The 19,934-nt window shown below is 40.6% G+C and overlaps 1 protein-coding gene across 1 annotated transcript in view; it reads left to right on the top strand.

Moving 5' to 3' along the window:
* Window positions 1–19,934, top strand: part of LOC132419772 (neuronal acetylcholine receptor subunit alpha-7) — a 125,315-nt gene that overhangs the window by 88,295 nt on the left and 17,086 nt on the right. The window contains exon 5 of the mRNA XM_060003660.1: window positions 15,745–15,824. Within this exon, the coding sequence (XP_059859643.1) occupies window positions 15,745–15,824 (80 nt within the window). The remainder of the gene's footprint in view (window positions 1–15,744; window positions 15,825–19,934) is intronic.

Genomic DNA, 19,934 nt, shown 5'->3' with positions numbered 1-19,934 from the left:
AGTATATGCTCCATGGGGACTTGAAAACAATGTGTTTTTGCTGTGTTGGGGAAAGGGTTTTATGTCAGTTAGGCCATATTGGTTGATGGTGTGTGAAGTTCTGTGACTTTCCTGATTTTCCGTCTAGTTGTCCTCTCATCAAGTGTTGAGAGAGGAGTGTTGAAGAATGTAGATTTGTATATTTCTTTCTTTCTTTTTCTTTTTTTTTTTACTTCCTTCTGATTTTATTCACATACTTTTCAGCTTTTCAGCTCGTTTGGGAAAGAATGTATGATTGTTGTGTCTTCTTGGTATGTGGAGTCTTATCAGTATGTAAATTTATATCTGCCCTTTGTAATTTTCTTTCCTCTAAAGTCTAGTTTATCTGGTAATAATATAGTTGATCTTGCTTGTTTTGATAATATTTTCTTGGAATATGTAATTTGGTTGGTAGCCTACTAGGCCTCACCTCTCTGCTGATGGTTCCTTTGATGTTTAGCTGAGGTAGGACTATTACTTAAAAGTTTTCTGTCTCCCTGGCTGCCCTTTCCTGGTCATTTTGCTTTTCTCAGGACATTTTTGTTGTTGTTGTTTTTCTCTGCACCTGTTGATGCTTCTCCAGTACTCAGTTTGGAATATAAGAGACAAATGGAAAACCCAGGGACTGTGTCAGTCCTTCTGCCTTCTCTTCATTTTCACAGTGGTCCTATGTTTATTTATATTTTATGTTAAGAGTTTTAGGCATAGTTAATGGAAGTAATAGTGCTGCAAAACACTAATAACAAAATACCATACTCTGGGCATTTTTTTCCACTAAAGTAAATATTTATTTGGGGAAGAATCCCCAGGCCATTACATTTTATTTCTTATTTATTTATATACTGTGTTATTCCCAAGAATCTCTTAAAGTGACTGTAATGGATACATAAAAATGGAGACGTTTATTTCTGCCAGCCAATTCGGTTCCTGGTGAACGATCCCATCCTGGCCCGTAGATGCCTGCCTTCACACTGTGTCCTCTATGGAAAAGAGAGAGAGAGAATATGAATATTAATTTCTTCCTATTCTTATAAGGCTACCAGTCCTATTGGATTACGGCCCCATCCTTAGGGCTGCATGTAACCTTAATTACCTCCTTAAAGGTTCTGTTTCCAAATATATTCACATTGGGGGTTAGGACTTCAACATATGAATTGGGGGAGGTGCAGTTCAGTCCATGCAAATAGGTAAACGTGTCTATTCTCTCCCTAACTGAAAGTCTGAGCTCTAATTTTTGTTTTATTGAAATTGGTAATAAACATATTTGTGACTATAATTATTTTAATCTTATTTTCCAAGAATTTCTTAATTCCAAGAAACATGGAATTTTTAAGCTTCTTAAATCCTCTAATTACATTTTGTGAAATTTCTTTCCAAACACGTTATACCAGCTTGGTTCACTTGAAGCACTTCTTGCTTCAGTGTTTTGGTGGAAATACTTAATATAATTTTAGGCAGGAAATATTTAGATTAAGTTCTTGAAGATAAAAACAATATTTCTGTTTTGTCATTTTTAGATTTTATTTATACTGTCATAGCAAGTGTATATGCTTAGTTTACTTAGATTTCATATTTATTCAGATGAATGTTGATCAGTTTCTTTACTATCTTCAATGTAAAGGGAAAAGCTCCCCTTCAGAAGATTAGTCTGGTCACTTTTCAGCCAGTTACTGGGGAACTTCAGGCATGGATTTGGTGGCCCCACTTATGTGGGAAGTTCCCATGGTGGCATACATGCCAGGTCAGAGGTCACTGAAACACAGGGGGGCAGAGTGCAAAGTCAGCACCTTTCCCTCTGTGTTTTCTACTCACCTTCTCTCACGTTTGAATTTCCACACCTGATTCACAGTCCTTGTGTGAAAAGTAACCAAGGGCACCAGTGGCAGAAATTCTCCCCTCCCCAGCAGGGGTGGCTAGCTTTCTTTAGTCCTCTTTGTTTCATGGCTCTGGGGAGAAAGGGCATCACAGGTTACACAGCTCAGAAATGGAAAACTCACTTTTACTTCATGGACTCATTCACATCCATGAAGTAGGCTGCCTGACCTCTGTGTTGGAGGGACTGCAGGGGCTCTGAGCAGCCCGGGAGGATGGAGGCCAGTGCTTTCCCCACATGGAGCCCTGGGAGCTCAGGCAGTTATCCTGGGTCCTGGGTCACCAAACAACTCGCTTAGGGAGGCAAGGGTGACACCTGGGCCCTACCCTCTTGCCCAGACCAGGTGGGCTGGAACCGACTGCTGTGGAAACACTGCCCTATCTGAGAAGGGGGCTGGAGGAGTATCTCCTTCTCAGTGCAGGAAGATGAAGCTTGCCTGTTTCTGGCTGTGTGGGGGAAGCTCCATGTCACAATCAGGGGGCTCGGAGGCTGAAGATTCATTCCATTTTTGGTGTCTGGAAGCTGAGGTGTGCCCTGTCCAAGCTCCATGGTGGTGCATCAGTGTTTGAACCCTGAGTTTTCTGCCACCTGACAGCACAAACTACAGTGGTTGGTGTCCAGGAGTGGGGGCTGGAAAGCTGTGAGGCGACAGCCATAGGGCTCTGCTCTTCTACCCCCCTCCCCCTTGTCATTTCGCTTCCACCAACACCGTGGCTGCATCTGTGTCCCCTGAGCTCTTGCTCTATATCACCCTTCATTAGATTTTATAGCAAACGTTACAAAGACTGTTTGTTAAAGGCAAACAAACATATGCAAATAGATGAGTTGAAAATTAAACTTACAAAAGATACATAAATAAATAGCACCTCCCTTGGAGCAAATATTATCAGACATAACAAACTGCAGATCTCGATCTAAACTTTAGATAATAGGAACTAATAAATAATGTTTAAATAATTAAACACAATTAAGAATTGAAAATGCAAGAAAAACGCAAAGCACTCTTTAAAAAACAGCTTTGAAAAAAAGACATAAAATTAATAGAGATGAGAAATATAGGCATCAAAATTAAAAACTCACCTTATCTACAAAACAGAAATAAATCCACAGAGATAAAAAACAAACTTATGGTTACCAAAGGGGAAGGGTGAGGGAGGGATAAATTAGGAGTTTGGGATTAACATATACACACTACAGTAGATAAAATAGATAAACAAGGACCCACTGTATAGCACAGGGAACTATACTCAATATTTTGTGATAACCTAAAAGGGAAAAGAATCTGAAAAAGAATATATATATATATATATATATATATATATATATATATATGTATAACTGAATCAGTGTGCTGTACACCTGAAGCTAACACAACATTGTAAATCTAACAACATTGTAAAACTAACACAACATTGTAAAACTAACACAGCATTTCAATGAAATAAAAAATTAAAAACTCAGTAGAAGCATTGGGTGTCAGGTGAGACACGGTCAAAGGAGTAGAAGTAATTTCCTAGATGAACCATAGCCAGCTAAATAGGTGGAAAATATGAAAGAATGGTGAATGGATGCATTGGTGAATGGTGCTTCGATGTACCAGGTCCTGGTCCAAATGTTTTACATATATTTACAACCTTTTTGAGAAGGGTACTGTTATTATTTTGCAAATAAGTCAAAAATAGGAAGAGTCATCAAAATAATAGCACAGTGTGTCTGAGGTCATGCAGAAAACAGATGTGGATGCATGAACCCCATCCTGGATTGACCCCACATGTAACCTTGTGAGACAGGGCATATGAGTTCCTCTCTTGCGTAGGTGCTCCCACACGTGGTGGTTGGTATTGTAGAAGGAAATAATAGAAAGAACGTGGGAGAAGTGTTAGGAGATGATTTTTCAGAGGAAAGGTAAAATTGTGACCCATATACAGATATAAAAAACGAACACATGCTAAAGAATTTATTTTACTCACAAGACATGAGGGAACAAGGCAGATGTTAGATCCAATTAAAGGAAAAGTCAAACCAGGACAAATGTATATGAAGTAAAGGAATGTTGAGATGAATTGTAAGTGGACATAAAATGTGTTTATTTACAGGGCGCAGGAAGTCAAATCACCACCAGTGAAATCACTCCCAGACAACACATAATTTATGCATCTATCCTCTGCTTGCAGCTTCCAAAAAGCTTCCAAAGAGCTCAGACGTAGTCCCATGCCTTGCTCAGAGCTGTATGCTTTTAGAGGATGCAGTTTTCCGGTGAAATACGACTTTTTCCTCCAGAAGCCATGTTCCAAAAGAATGGCTGAGAATTTAGTAATATTGATGAAAAACATAAATCCTCAGTTTCAGGAGATACAAGAAGTCTGAGAAAAGATAGATAATAAGAAACGGGCACCTAGACAACTTTGCTAAAAGCGGCAGAACGCCCAAAGCTAAGAAGATACTGGAAAAAATGAAAGAAAAAAAGATAGTTTGCTACAAAGGGATGATGATTAGACTGACTGCAGGCCTTTTAGAGGCAACAGTAGAAGACAGAAAAAAATAAGAGTAACTTTAAATTTTGAGAGAAAATAATCATCAATGTAGAATTCTGTCCTGGCTAAACCCTTCTTTACATGAGGGGCAAAATCAGGACATTTTCAGGAAAACAAAGACTAAAGAAGTTACCATGAAGAGGTAAACTGCCATGATGAAATACCAGAAATACACGTATTAAAGAAACTACCAGAATATACATTTAGGAACAGGGTATGAGAAGGAACGCAATTGTTAAAAATTCAGGTAAATATAAATAGTTTTGAACATATATAATAATAATGATGAACTTGAGGGTGAAAAACAAAGAGAGATTAAAATGATGGAAAATAGTAACATGAAAGGCAGTATTTGGATGGTACTTGTAGGTAAAGCACTTAGTTGGACTTAAGTTGCTCTGGCAGAACATAGAGCTGTCAACTCTGAGTAAAGTATACACGTTAAAAATGTAAAAATTGAAACTGTCTATGATGCATTGCTAAAGTGGGGAAAAAAAGCAAATTCTAAAGAGTATTGTATGTAAGATCTAAAATTTTGTTTAAAATATCTGTATGTATGCATGTGCATTATATACAACCGATGTATCCACATGCATAGAAAAAGGTCAGAAAAAAGTGTTGAAGAGGTTACCTCTGAGTTACAGAATTGTGGGTAGTTTTAATTTTTGTTCCTTCAGTCACCTCATAATTATTGCGTCCCTACCAAGTGTTTTCTGTATTTCCCTTTTTGTGAATATGTTTTATTTCTGTAATTAGAAAAGAACAATAAATGTTTGTTTTAAAGGGATTAAAAAAATGTAAGAATAACCATCAGAAGCATAAGAATAATTTTTTAAACTTCCAGACAGGTAAGAAGTGAGTAGGGAAAGAATAAAGAAAATGTGAGAAGCCTATAGAAATGAGGGAAATGCAATCAAAGGACGGTGAAATAAAAAGCACAAAATTAAATAGTAGGAATAAAACCAAACATTGTAACAGACAAGATAAAGGATTAGGCAGCTAGTTAAAAAGACAGAGATCCCCCAACTATATATTTTTAAAAAATCCAACTGTACACCATTTGTGTGTGTATATATACACACACACACACACCATTTAGATATATATTTGAACTAAAGCATAAGTACACAAGAGACAAAAAAAAAAGGAAAAAGATATACTGGGCCAACAAGAATAAGATAAAATTAGAATGGCTATGTTTATAACAGGAAAATGTACACACACACGCGCTCTCATGTGCACGCACACACGCTATAAGAAAAAAGGTGCAATTAAGGTTAAAGATCAAGTCGTAATGATAAAAAAGAAACAATTTCTGAGAATATTTAACAAATTTCACATGTATGCACCTAATAAAATAGCTTTGAAACAAATGAAGAAAAATTGGCAGATAAATCCATAATTGTGGTAGAAGATTTTAATGTACTGTTTTTTTTAGTAATTGATAGTTCAAGAAGGAAAAAATGTGTCAGGATATAGAACTTCATAATTAACAAGCCTCATCTAATGTAGAGAAACAGATACAGATAGACACATATAGAAAAACAGATGTGTCCTTGTTCTACTAAAAATACATATCTGGAGAACTAAGTACCCAAATGTGAATTAAAAAAAAAAAACTTTAGTGTGTGTGAATGTGTGTGTGCATGTGTGTATATATGTAGGGAGAAATCCATAGCCTTAAATGCTTACATTAGGCAAGATTTTAAAACTAAAATTTGTGAATTAATTACCAATCCCAAGAAGTTAGGAAAAAAATAATATTAAGTAAAGAGAAGGAAGAATAAAGAAAAGAGTAGAAATTTATTAAATGAGAAAAATAAGATAGAAATCAAGAAGGAATAAGTTGCTTTTAAAAAGAACTAATAAAATGAACACAACTTAGGGAATAATTATCAAGAAAGTAAAGAAGAGAGAATGTTATGGACAACTTTATGCCACTGAATATGGAAACTTAGCCAGAAATTATTTTTTCTAGAAAAATATAAGCTGGTTCTAGACAAAATAGAAAAATAGACAAGATAATTGGATCTCTCTACCTATCTACCTATCATCTATCTATCTTTAAAATATGCTTTATTTTTTAGAGCAGTTTTAGATCCCCAGCATAGTTGAGAAGGTTCAGAGATTTCCCACATAGCCCTGCCCCCACAATGCACTGCCTCCCAGATTATGAACACCCTCACCAGAGTGGTATGTTTGTTACAATCGATGAGCCAACATTGATAAATAACGATCACCCAAAGTCCATAGTTTACACTAAGGGTTTGCTTTTTATGTTGTACATTCTATGGATGTGGACAAATGTATAATGACATGTATCCACCATTATAGTACATACTAGCTTCACTGCCCTAAAAATCCTCTGTGCTCCTCCCATTTATCCCTCTCTCCCCCTAACTCCTGGAAACCACTGAGCTTTACTGTCTCCATAGTTTTGCCTGGTCCAGAATGTCATATAGTTGGAATCATACAGTATGTAGCCCTCGGACTGGCTTCTTTCACTTAGTAGTATGCATTTAAGCTTCCTCCAGGTCTTTCATGGCTTAATAGCTCATTTCATTTTAAGACTAAATAACATTTCATTGTCTGGATATACCACAGTTTATTTATTTATTCATTCACCTACTCAAGAACATCTTGATTGCTTCAAAGTTTTGGCAATTATGAATAAAGCTGCTTTAAGCATCCATGTGCAGATTTCTGTCTGGACATAAGTTTTCAACTCCTTTTAGTAAACACCAAGGAGTGTGATTGGTGGATTGTATGGTAAGAGGATGTTTAGTTTTGTAAGAAGCTGCCAAAGTGTCTTTCAAGGTGGCTGTTCCATTTTGCATGCCCATCAGTAATGAATGAAAGCTCCTGTTGCCCTACATCCTTGCCAGATGTGGTGTTCTCATTGTTCTGCATTTTGACCATTTACTAGGTGTGTGGTGGTATCTGGTTGTTTAAATTTGCAATTCCGTGATAACTTCTTTGTTGAGGTGTCTGTTCAAGGTTTTTTTGATTGGGTTGTTTTCTTACTGTTAAGTGTCATTTGTATATTTTGGATAGCAGTCTTTATCATGTATATCTTTTTTCAAATATTTTCTACCAGTCTGAAGCTTGCCTTTTCATTCTCTTGATTGATATGTTTTTAAAAAGAAATTCGAAAAAGTGGGTTTTGCAGGCAAGTTCCATCTAGCATACAGTATCACTTATGAGCATGTATGTATGCATCTTAACTAGAGTATTAACTCACTAAATCTAGCAATAATTTTTAAAAAATCATAACAAATTTAGTTTTCTAATGAAAAATAAGTTTTGTTTAACTTTAGAAAAATTCATTTATATAATTCATTCTATCAATATTAACAGAATGAAGGAGAAAAATCACACGATCATCTTGGTAGCTGGGGAAAAATCAGTTGATGGTATTTAATACCTATTTGTGATATAGAAGAAAACTTGTGTAACCTGATGTAAGGTGTTTACCAAAAGTTCATTTAATGCTGAAACATTACAAGTTTCTATATGTGGAACAAAATAAAGATACCTATTGTCATCACTTAAAAAATATCTTAAGAATGATAAGAATCTTAAATAACAAGAAAAGTAAAAGAATGAAATATTAAAGATTAGAAAGGAATAAACTAAATTACCATCATTCATCAACTATATCACTTTTTTCCAGTATTTGCAGGTGTTAAAAAGTATCAATAAATAAATCTAAGACCAAAATAAATGGTGAGTTATATATTTATTTCTGGGAAAACTCAGTATCGTAAAGATGTCAGAATTTCCCAAACTAGTCTGTAAATTTAATGTGATTCCAACTAAAGTCTCAGCTGGGTCTTCATGGGACTGGACAAGTAGATCCTAGAACTTAATGATGAGTAAAGGGCCAGGGGTAGGTAAGATAATTTTTAAACAAAAGAACAAAGTTGTCGGAGACTTGCCCTGCCAAATACCAACATTTCCACTAAGTTGTAGTGATTAAGATGATGTTGTACTGGATCAGGAACAGTCCTATTGATCAAGGAACAATATTGGGAGCCCAGAAACTTGACACAGGCTTTGATAACATTATCCCATATTATTTATAACATTGTTATAATTCATCCAATGTTACATCCAATTGTTATAATCCATGTTATATGCCATTTAACATATAAATTGGTGGGTAAAGAAAGGATCTTGAATAGATTCTTCTGGAAGCCTCCTGCTGATACCTGGATGTCTGCCTCCTGGGATCTCTGAAAGGTAGAAACGACCATGAAATTTCAGTTCTGCTCAAGACTTTTTGGTCATGGTCTGTGACAAGCCACCTTGCTATCATTTTAACATGTCCTTAACACTTTAGAATAAAATACATAATAAAATCAAAATATCCAGAGAAAGGACTTACTACTCTCTTTTGAAATAAAATTAATCTATCCTCTACAGACTTTTTTCCTCTGAAATCTGGGCATCAGCGGTATCTTAACATGTAATTGGCAGCTTTTTTTTTTTTTTTTGCTGTTACCAATGTATTGTTTTTATTTTTATTTTTTTAACACCTTTATTGGAGTATAATTGCTTTACAATGGCGTGTTAGTTTCTGCTTTATAACAAAGTGAACCAACTATACATATACATATATCCCCATATCCCCTCCCTCTTGCGTCTCCCTCCCACACTCCCTATCCCACCCCTCTAGGTGGTCACAAAGCACCGAGCTGATCTCCCTGTGCTATGCGGCTGCTTCCCACTAACTATCTATTTTACATGTGGTAGTATATATAAGTCCATGCTTTTGTCTCCTTAGGTAGGTTTATTCCTAGGTATTTTATTCTTTTTGTTGCAATGGTAAATTTTTGTCTGGTTTTGGTATCGGGGTGATGGTGGCCTTGTAGAATGAGTTTGGGAGTGTTCTTCCCTCTGCTATATTTTGGAAGAGTTTGAGAAGGATAGGTGTTAGCCCTTCTGTAAATGTTTGATAGAATTCGCCTATGAAGCCATCTGGTCCTGGGCTTTTGTTTGTTGGAAGATTTTTTTTTTTTTTTTTTTCTGTACTCGGGCCTCTCACCGATGCGGCCTCTCCCGTTGCAGAGCACAGGCTCTGGACGCGCAGGCCCAGCGGCCATGGCTCACGGGTCCAGCCGCCCCGTGACATGTGGGATCCTCCCCGACCGGGGCACGAACCCACGTCCCCTGCATTGGCAGGCGGACTCTCAACCACTGCGCTACCGGGGAAGCCCTGTTGGAAGATTTTTAATCACAGTCTCAACTTCAGTGCTTTTGATTAGTCTGTTTACATTTTCTATTTCTTCCTGGTTCAGTCTTGGAAGGTTGTGCTTTTCTAAGAATTTGTCCATTTCTTCCAGGTTGTCCATTTTATTGGCATATAGTTGCTTGTAGTAATCTCTCGTGGTCCTATTTATCTCTGCAGTGTCAGTTGTTACTTCTCCTTTTTCATTTCTAATTCTATTGATATGAGTCTTCTCCCTTTTCTTCTTGATGAGTCTGGCTAATGGTTTATCAATTTTGTTTATCTTCACCAAGAACCAGCTTTTAGTTTTATTGATCTTATCTTTGATCCATGGCAGCTTTTATTCCTTAAAAGATTTAAGATAAATGGCACCTTAGATTGACAGTCTTTTGAGATAGATGGGTTTCCTCTTTCTTATTCATTTACTTTTTTTCTTACAATATTTTAAATTTTATTTTATTATTTTTATTGAGATACAATTGAGATATATATATACAACATTTTATGTTTACCGTGTACATTGTGTTGATTTGAAATACATATATATTGCAATATGATTACCATTGTAGCATTAGCTGACACCCCTATCCTCATCACATAATCATTATTTCTTTTTGTGGTAGAGCAGTTAAGATCATTTTCGCCTTTCTGCTCTTCCCTCTCTCTCTTTTGAGGACCATGTGAGCTCAGAGGGAATGGGTCTGATGGCGCCTGAGACCCTATTCATTACAGTCCTCACCTCATGAGCCCACAGTGTGCTCTCGACAGCAGTGCAGTGTACCTGGGGTTTTTTGCTCAGAGATGGGGCTCAGTGTTGCGGGGCAAGATGAGCAGGGGCTGCACCAAGCTGGGATCAGAGGGCTCTGCTTCCAGGGCCAGGAGCCCTTTGCAGGGCTGGGATCAGGCACTGTGTCAGACCCTGTGGATGGGGAGCAGGAAATAGTCTTAACCCAGACCACCAGGGTTCACCTGTGTCCCTTGGGCTCTGCCTGCCTGTACTGCCATTGACGTCTGGAAGCACAGTTTGTAATCCTCCCCTAAGGATGGGCCCTTGGGTCCTGTAGGCATAGCCACCAGTGGTTAGCCCTCAAGCCCCTGTATTAGCCTTGCTGCTTGGGACAACATCTCATTCACCCCTGCTCCAGGCAAACCTCACCTTCATGAAGCTTCCCTCAGTCCAGCCTACCTCCAGGTGTGTGATCAGACTACGCTGTCTTCTGGGGACACGCCCACCTTTCCTGGTAGGCTTACAGAACCTGTGAGCCTTCTGCCCATCCTTAGAGCCTGTCCAGATGTCCTCTGCTCCTGACTACTTGACAGATGACGTAGGACCTGCACCTTCAATATTGGGGTTAAATATCCCTCCTCTCCATGGGCACTTCTCAGTGGGAGTGCCCAGAGCTCCCCTCACACCAAGTGCAGGCTCATCTGTCCATTACTACCTGGACGAGGACCAAGGCTGCTGGAGGGAAGAGGTTTTGAGGGGAGTGAAGGGCCACGTGCCAGGGTCATCAAAAGTTCTGAGAGTGTATCCTGTCCTCTAGTAGTCAAGAAAAAATATGTATGTTTGACTGTTTTCTAACAGTTTAATACAGAAAGTTTCAGGTGCACACCAGCACAGAGGGAAGAGTGAGCTGAGTTCTGTGCACCCACCCAGCCTCCAGCGTGACCAGAATCTGCTGGCTGCAAGGCTGTGATACCATGTGGCCTCAAGGTCACTGTCAGCTGGCACCCAATGGACATCACTGATATTGTCGCCTGGCAGGTCCTTGCAGTGGTTTTGGTCACTCATGTTTCACAGGGACTTCATCCCCTCCGTGTTTTCAGACTCAGATTTTAGCAACAGAACCCTTTTTCAAACAAACCTTATCTCCAGCCCTAATGGTCAAAACAGATGAAGTGGTATTAGCACATAATTATGACCAGAGTTTACTTTTATATCATTTACGTATAAAATCAATTTGCCCCTGGGGAAGAACCCTAAAACTTCCACAGTGAGTATTAAGATTTTGATAATGATGACAGTGGTACATTTATCTCAATATTCTATTTTGGTTGAACGGTATTCAGAAATCACTGAGTCACACAGCCATTAGCAACAGATTTTTATCTTGTTTTTACCCATTTGCCTTGTGATCTCAAGAGTCTTTTCAATTAAACTGCTCCAAATCCATGGAGAAAGAGCTGTATGAATTTTATTTTCTTTCAGAATTGAATCATTAACAGATGCCCACAGCCTTTATTATAAATATAAAAATCAGCCAGGATGACACCCAAGCTTAAAATAAGCAAAGCTATGGAAGCATCACACAGTGCTTTCTGCTGTTGCTGCTGCGGAGTGGGGGGTGGGGGAAGGGGTGCCAAGGCAGATGCAGGTTCTGTGCTGGAATTGTAGATTCAAATGTGAATTTTTTTTTAAAGAGCAATCATGCAAAACTGAAATCTTACTGGGTGACTCATTTTCAAGAGTTTCAAATACATGCAGTATTCATGGCAATAGGAGTTTTAGTTTCACGTCCACCAGAAAAGAAGTTAAACGGGCCACATGAATTAATACATTGGTAGTGTCTGAAGAGTTAAAATTTTGCAAACAATTATTTGAGTGTTTTTGGACTTTTATTAGCAGTTTTTTACATCTTTATTGGAGTATAATTGCTTTACAATGGTGTGTTAGTTTCTGCTTTATAACAAAGTGAATCAGTTATACATATACATATGTTGCCATATCTCTTCCCTCTTGCGTCTTCCTTCCTCCCACCCTCCCTATCCCACCACTCCAGGCGGTCACAAAGCACCAAGCTGATCTCCCTGTGCTATGCAGCTGCTTCCCACTAGCTAGCTACCTTACGTTTGGTAGTGTATACATGTCCATGCCTCTCTCTCGCTTTGTCACAGCTTACCCTTCCCCCTCCCCAGATCCTCAAGTCCATTCTCTAGTAGGTCTGTGTCTTTATTCCTGTCTTACCCCTAGGTTCTTCATGATATTTTTTTTCTTAAATTCCATATATATGTGTTAGCCTATGGTATTTGTCTTTCTCTTTCTGACTTACTTCACTCTGTATGACAGACTCTAGGTCTATCCACCTCACTACAAATAGTTCAATTTTGTTTCTTTTTATGGCTGAGTAATATTCCATTGTATATGTGTGCCACATCTTCTTTATCCATTCATCTGATGATGCATTTTGAAACACAAGGAAAAGAAAATACTGGAATCAAACATTTGCAGAAATCTGAAGCACCTCCACAGAATCTTGGGGTTCCAGAGAACCTAATTTAAAAAGCAGGGTAAAATCCAGGGTGAGTTTGTGAAGGTCCACATCCTCAGATATTTGGTTCCCAGTCACTGTTTGTGTGTCATTAAGACAGTCAGGTACAGACTGCAGTGAAGCAAAGAATATTTACATCTTGAGCCTTCCTCCTCCTCTCTCTCCCTGAGTGTGTTTGGAAGTCAGGGGGTGGATGTGTCCTTTTTCATCTCAGAGGATTATCTTTTTATTGTAGCTTAGTCTTCCTCCCTTCCTTCTTTCTTTAAGCTTCATCACATTTTTGTTTCATATTCAAACCTTGGCTTTCTTGTACAGTTTTTTCCTGAAGTTTCTGGTGGCTTTTTTTAATTAAAGATTTTTGAAAACAATGTGCCCTTAGTCAAATCCACGGTGTTTTCCACCTTGTTGTTTCTTCTCTTCATCACTCTGAATCCACTTTACTCTCTTCAGAGACCCCTTATATCTTGCTGTAATTTGGACCCCGCCCCTTTTTCTAGACCCACTACACAGCTCATCATGAAAATTCCTTTTCCAGATCTTTAGGTTTGGTCTGAAAGTTTATTTCTTCTTCCTTAGTATTCACCCTCATTCTTCTGGAGCTGATGCTCAAGTCCATGACCAAGAAAATATACATAAGAAACAAGCTCTCTGGCACCTTAATGTTCTTAAAAACACCTTTCTTTGCCTTCACGTTGGAGGGGTTTCTTTCAGCTCTACAATTCCTCTGTGTGATTTCTCTCCCTCCCACTACCCACCCCCCCGCCCCCCATGTCTCTTCCGCTTCCTTGGCCTTTACTCTGAGGCCCTCATCCTTTCGGTCTTACATTTCATCTCAGTGATTCTTATCAGCCAAACCTCCCACCTATTTATAAAGGTGTATTTCATAGATCATGTTTTAACTTCCATATTGCCATTTGTTTTTCTAAATGCAATATCCTCTTGAATTTTTGTGAGGATATTACTTTTATAAGAGGTAATTTTTCATTCCTTTCATTGACTGTTTCTTCTTGGATCTTTCTTGTTTCTGTCCTTGTCTCTCACAGTGAAGGCTGTTCTCAGATATCTCATGACGGTGAGTTTCCCCTTTAGAGGATTTTGGGAACAGAAAAGGCTGCAGAGCCTCTGTAGACGTGGGCAACCCTTAGCAGAGGTTCTCCAGTTGCTAAAATGAGGGAAACTTAACTCGAGGTGCTGGCATCTTGACTGGCTGCCTACGTTTTCTTGAGGCTGTTTACTTTTTTATTCACCTGTAGGGCGACTTTTTTTTTTTTAACATCTTTATTGGAGTATAATTGCTTTACAATAGTGTGTTAGTTTCTGCTTTATAACAAAGTGAATCAGTTATACATATACATATGTTCCCATATCTCTTCCCTCTTGCATCTCCCTCCCTCCCACCCTCCCTATCCCAGCCCTCTAGGTGGTCACAGAGCACCGAGCTGATCTCCCTGTGCTATGTGGCCGCTTCCCACTAGCTAGCTATTTTACATTTGGTAGAGTATATATGTCCATGCCACCTTCTCATGTCATCCCAGCTTACCCTTCCCACTCCCCGTGTCCTCAAGTCCATTCACCACATCTGACATTTTAAGGATATGTTTTAATCAGGCATGGTAAAATGCAGACACAGAAATGACTGTCAGGAAGGAAGGAAGTTTATCTTACCGTTCCCTGGAAACAGGAGGCATGCTCGCCATACAGGGCCACACAGGGAAGCACTAGGGACAGTCAGGAGGCAGAGGGCGTGAGGGGAAAATGTGGTCAAAAGCCTTTATTGTGGTTTCCATGGAATGGAACTGGTGAGGCAGGGTAAGCAGGGCTAGGACCCGGAATGCCTTCAGCAGGCTTGGGTACATATGGCCTGTCCCTGTTTGTCTGGTACCTGGTCCTGGGGTGATTAGGGCAGGTGGATGGTGGCCAGGAGGGTGAGATCTCCATAAAAGAGATGGTGGGGGTGTGGGCTCTGGATTGGTTCCTTTCCATTTGAGCGAGTTGTTTGCTATCTCTAGGAATTGGCTGACCTGGGACGGGGGTGGGGGTGGAGTAGTCCCTCCAGGATCAGCAAGGCCCCAGATGTCAAAATGTCAGAACACAGAAAATGAAAGACCTGGATAATAAGGGCTGTTGGTCTTAATTGTTTTTCCTTTCCGTTTTGTGTGCCCCCTTTAACCAGGTTGGTAACTCCTGGCTGTAGGAGGTTCTGACCATGGGCAGGGGGTGGGGCTGGAGTGCATTCTTCTACACTTGAACCTAATTCTTCTGTCTCCACCTGTGCTCCTTCCTGTCATCACTAAGCCTGGAGCCCCGTACTCCTTGGGGCTGCCCAGCTCCCCCATGCACCTGCAGCCTCAGTCACTCAAACTGGATTTCTCAAGCACCAACCGAGCTTTGGACCCATTCAAGGGGCTGGAACTAGGGCCTTGAACACAGTGGGTCCAAATCCCACCCTTAAGGGCTGATAGAGGGGCGCTGTGCTTCCCCCCACTCTTTATCTCCTGCAGATGGATTGAAATGTCTCATCTGCCAATGTCCTCCTAAGTTGTCTTCAGGTTTCATTTTTGCTAAGAGCTTTGTTTTATATACATATGGAAAAAATAGGCATCCCTATGAAATGGAGGTGGGCACTGGTCTCTTCCCCCTGTGCTCTGGGAAGACCTTCCAGGTCAGCCACAGGTGGGGCTCTCAGACCGCTGCTGGCTGTCCCAACTGCAAGCAGCAGCCCCTCTCAGAGCTGCTCGGACTGCAGGAACAACTGCCCTAAGGGCATGGGGAACCCATTGCCCAGCTGGGCTGGCTCACGGATCCTTCTCCTGTTTCCAGTGCTGATGAGCGGTTTGACGCCACGTTCCACACCAACGTGTTAGTGAATTCTTCTGGGCACTGCCAGTACCTCCCTCCAGGTAAGTGCCGCTCCCTTTGTCCCCTGCAGTTAGACAGCGTGAAGGAGGTTGGGGTGCCCGACGGTGCCCGCAGGGGCAGCGGCTGGCTCTGAGCTCTGAGCATCCTTAGCCTCCATGCACGCCCAGCCCTCCTGACTTCTTCTCCTTTGTGCTTGCATGTATTCCCTGAGCGTGGCAATGCTGTCTTCCTCTTGGGATCATGGCTTAAGCTGTCTTTGCCAACACATGTCCTCTGTCCTTATTGTCTGTCCTGTGTTCTTTAAAGTTCATCCACAACTAAAACAAGTCTCCGTTGTCAGGTCATTTCTGTTCTCCTTATAGCCTGCAACCAACCTCCAGGTCATTTCCTCCTCACAGCCTGCGTTTTCCTTCCCACTGCACTGGGTACCTGGGTATGTGCTGCCCTCCAGTGTCGGGGTGAGATGGTGACCTTGCTGGGCTGGCTTCTTGAGTGCGTGCATTAAAGCCCACCTGCTTGTTAGAGGTGAGAACAGGTGGTTTCCAAGGGACTCATCAGTGATTTCTTCCTGAAAGAGCGTCTCTCCTTCTCAGGCAGCTGATGGGTAACTGCTGGGGTTGAATCTCCTCCCATCATTCCTGTCAGTTCACAGGGCCTTGGGCTGCTTGTGAGTGATCCATGCCATGGGAAACCCAGGCTTCGTGCCCTCAAGATATTAACAGATTTCTTTAAATCTTCTAGATGATTTTTCACATGTTATTTTCCAGGGTTATTTCCCCCACTGCAACTGTTTGTTTAACTTTCTGTTCCCAGGCAGCCTGCAGCCACCTCCCTCCTCACCACCAACACCTACACCACACACACACACACACACACACGTGCACACACACACACGTGCACACGTCACCCACTAACGCCATACATACACACCACACATATAGACACATCACACAAAAAACATACCACACACTATGCTCACTCACACCACACACCCTCACAGGCACACACACACACACACACCCTCCAGCAGTCAGCCCCATCTTGTGCCCTTGGATCCATCTCACAGCTCACAGCAAAGCTGGCTTTGCCTCCTGGGTGGTGGTTTACATTCTCTTTCTCATTAGCAGAGGATAAGAGTCCCAAGGGCAGGATCTGTGTTTATTCCCGTTAGAACCACCCTCATCAACCAGCGGCCTGGCCCACATGTAGGTAAACGAACGCGTCAGGGATTGAACCTGTCACAGGCAGATACCATCCATTATTGTCTGAGGAGATGGAAGGACTCCACACTTTCAGGTTTTCTGTCTTAAACCTTGTGCTTCCTTGCTTCTTCCTCAGCCCCTCCTCTCCTCCCCCAGGCCACGCAAGCCTTCCTCCTAACAAAGACCTCGGGGATGGGTCTTCTATCACTGGTACACTCTTTTACACCAGGCCTAGAAGTTGCAGCTTCTAGCATGAGAACTATTTTGGAAAATGACCTCCAGCAGTCATCAGCGTAGAAGAATACTGGGCTGCGGGTTGTTCTGAAGGCTGAGGCTATTTTCAGCCACGGGAGCAGTCCTCCTGACCCCCAAGCCCTCTGTGCAGCAGCCCCTTTGGGGCCAGTTCCTACATCCCAGCCTGCGTGGCCCCCGAAGTCTGTCAGGAGGGCACATGGAGCTTTGATTGTGGGAGTCTCCCCTACTCTGGACTAGAGAGTGTGGGGTTGTCTGGTTCAGGGCAGCAAGACTGTGCCTGGGGTCGTGTAGACCTGAACTGGGAAGCTGCTCTGCTCCAGCAACTAAACAGGCAAAAAGTGCTTCAGATGCAAGCTTTGAAATAGACTTGGTTATTAGGAAATGACTTCTTTCCCATGTCATATTTTTATTTTTTAACAGCATTATTGAAGGGTAAGTTACGTATTATACAATTGGCCCATCTTAAGTGCACAATTCAATGATTTTTAGTAAATTCACAGAGTTGTACGACCACGACTGCAATCTAGTTCTAGAACATTTTCCATCACCCCCCAAAGATCCCTTTTGCCTGTTTGCAGTTAGTCCCCACCCTCACTGCCGGCCCGCGGCAACAACCACTGACCTCCTTTCTGCCTCTAGAGAGTCTCTTTTTCTGGTCATTTGATAGAAATGGAATAATACAGTTACAGTTTCATTTTCTACCAGCAGTGAGAGTTTTGGGGGATTCAGCCCATTAATGGGAGGGTAGTGTCTGTAATGACTTCCAGATTCCTGTGGACATTGGATGTAATGCTGCAAATCCTGTTTAAAGGGACTTGAGGAGACAGGAAGTTTATTATCCTTTCCCAGTTTGACTGTGGGTGGGTGGGGGGGTCCCTGTTAGCAAGTTGAGTCCCTCCATTCATTTTTTTTAAATTTGGAAGCAGAAATTTACAGAGCGTCTGCCTTGTCTCTGTGAGCACTGGGACCCTTAGCTATTTGTACCATCACTGCCTTCTGGTCTTTCTCTGGGCAGCAAGGAGCACATGGGCATAAATGGCCGGTGTGGAATTATCTCAGTGACCTGTTGGTAAATTTACTCCCAACTTGTCCTGTCCCTCTTTTCAGTGGAAACTCTAGCTTTTGTCCAAACACTACCTCTTCAACTAAAACCTATTAGGTTTTGTTCTGTTTATAATCTAGAATTCAGGCTAGTTAAAATTATCTTCCATATATATTTCTAGATAACCAAGTATGTTCTCAATTTTTAACCTAAAGAAAATGTTTTTCCTGCTCCTCACCAAACACAGTCACACAGACGCATACAGACCTTTCAGATTCTGTTTCTAAGCTCTTCATCATTTTTATCAGCTTCTATAGGATTTTTTTTTACATTCTTTACATCTCTCTTACTGTTTAGAATTTGGAGATGCACATGCATGGCAAGAGCAAGTTTACAGAATGTTGAATTCTTTGCTCAGAACAGAAAATGTCGGTGTAGCCTTTGAAATGTAAAAGACAGTAAAGCTTCAACTGAACTCTTTTCTAGAAATTTTTCCAGAAAGACTCAGCTTGTCCTGGACAGGTCTAGTTTGGACGGGCAGGATGGGCTGAAGCCTCTCTGGTCACACCCAGGTGAGAGGTCCCGGTACTCACACTGCCTCCTCCTGAAGGGATCTCAAATGGTCCAGGGGATGTGTGCACAGCATTGATCATGAGACATGCAGAGCATCAGAAATGATGCATCGTTTAACCGGCCGATGCTTGATCAGGATAGCAAGCTTTTCACTCCATGAAGAGTAGGCTTTGTGTGTTACGAATAGTGTATGGGATGGAGACCAAGGGATTGCTGTGCATTTATTTTTATTTTTAATATTTTTTCCAGCATTATTGAGGTGTAGTTGACAAATGAAATTGTAATATATATATACACATACACATATATATGTATAATATATGTATATATGTATAATATATGTATGTATATACGTGATATATATGCATATGCATGTGTATATATATATATATATACACACACACACACACACACACACACACATGCATATGCATATATATTGTGAAATCATTTATTTCCACAATCAGGTTAATTAACACACCCATCACCTCACATAGTAAATTTCAAATATAAAATATTATTAACTGTAGTCACGATGCTGTATGTTAGATCCTCAAAATGAATCCACCTTATAACTGAAAGTTTGTTCCCTTTTTGATCAACCTCTCTCTCATTTCCCCCACCCTCCAGCCCTTGGCAACCGCCATTCTACTCTGTTTCTATGAGTTAAACTTTTTTTTTAAAAATTCTTCATGTAAGTGATATTATACAGGATCTGTCTTTCTGTGTGTGGCTTATTTCACTTAGCATAAAGCCCTCCAGTTTCATCCATGTTGTTGCAAATGGCAGGATTTTCATCTTTTTAAAGGCTGAATAATATTCCATATAATCCACATAAATTTGATTTTATGTATACACACACACACACACACACACACACACACACACACACATATATAATATTTTATCTGTTTATCCATCAACAGAAACTTAGGTTGTTTCCATGTCTTGGCTATTGTGAGTAATGCTGCAGTGGGGTACAAATATCTTTGTGAGATACTGATTTTGTTTCCTTTCCATGTATACCCAGGAGTGGGATCGCTGGATCATTTTTAGTTCTTTTTGTAATTTTTTGAGGA

Source organism: Delphinus delphis, chromosome 2, assembly GCF_949987515.2.
Source record: "Delphinus delphis chromosome 2, mDelDel1.2, whole genome shotgun sequence".
Classification (NCBI taxonomy): domain Eukaryota; kingdom Metazoa; phylum Chordata; class Mammalia; order Artiodactyla; family Delphinidae; genus Delphinus; species Delphinus delphis.
This window is presented reverse-complemented; position numbering and strand designations above follow the sequence as displayed.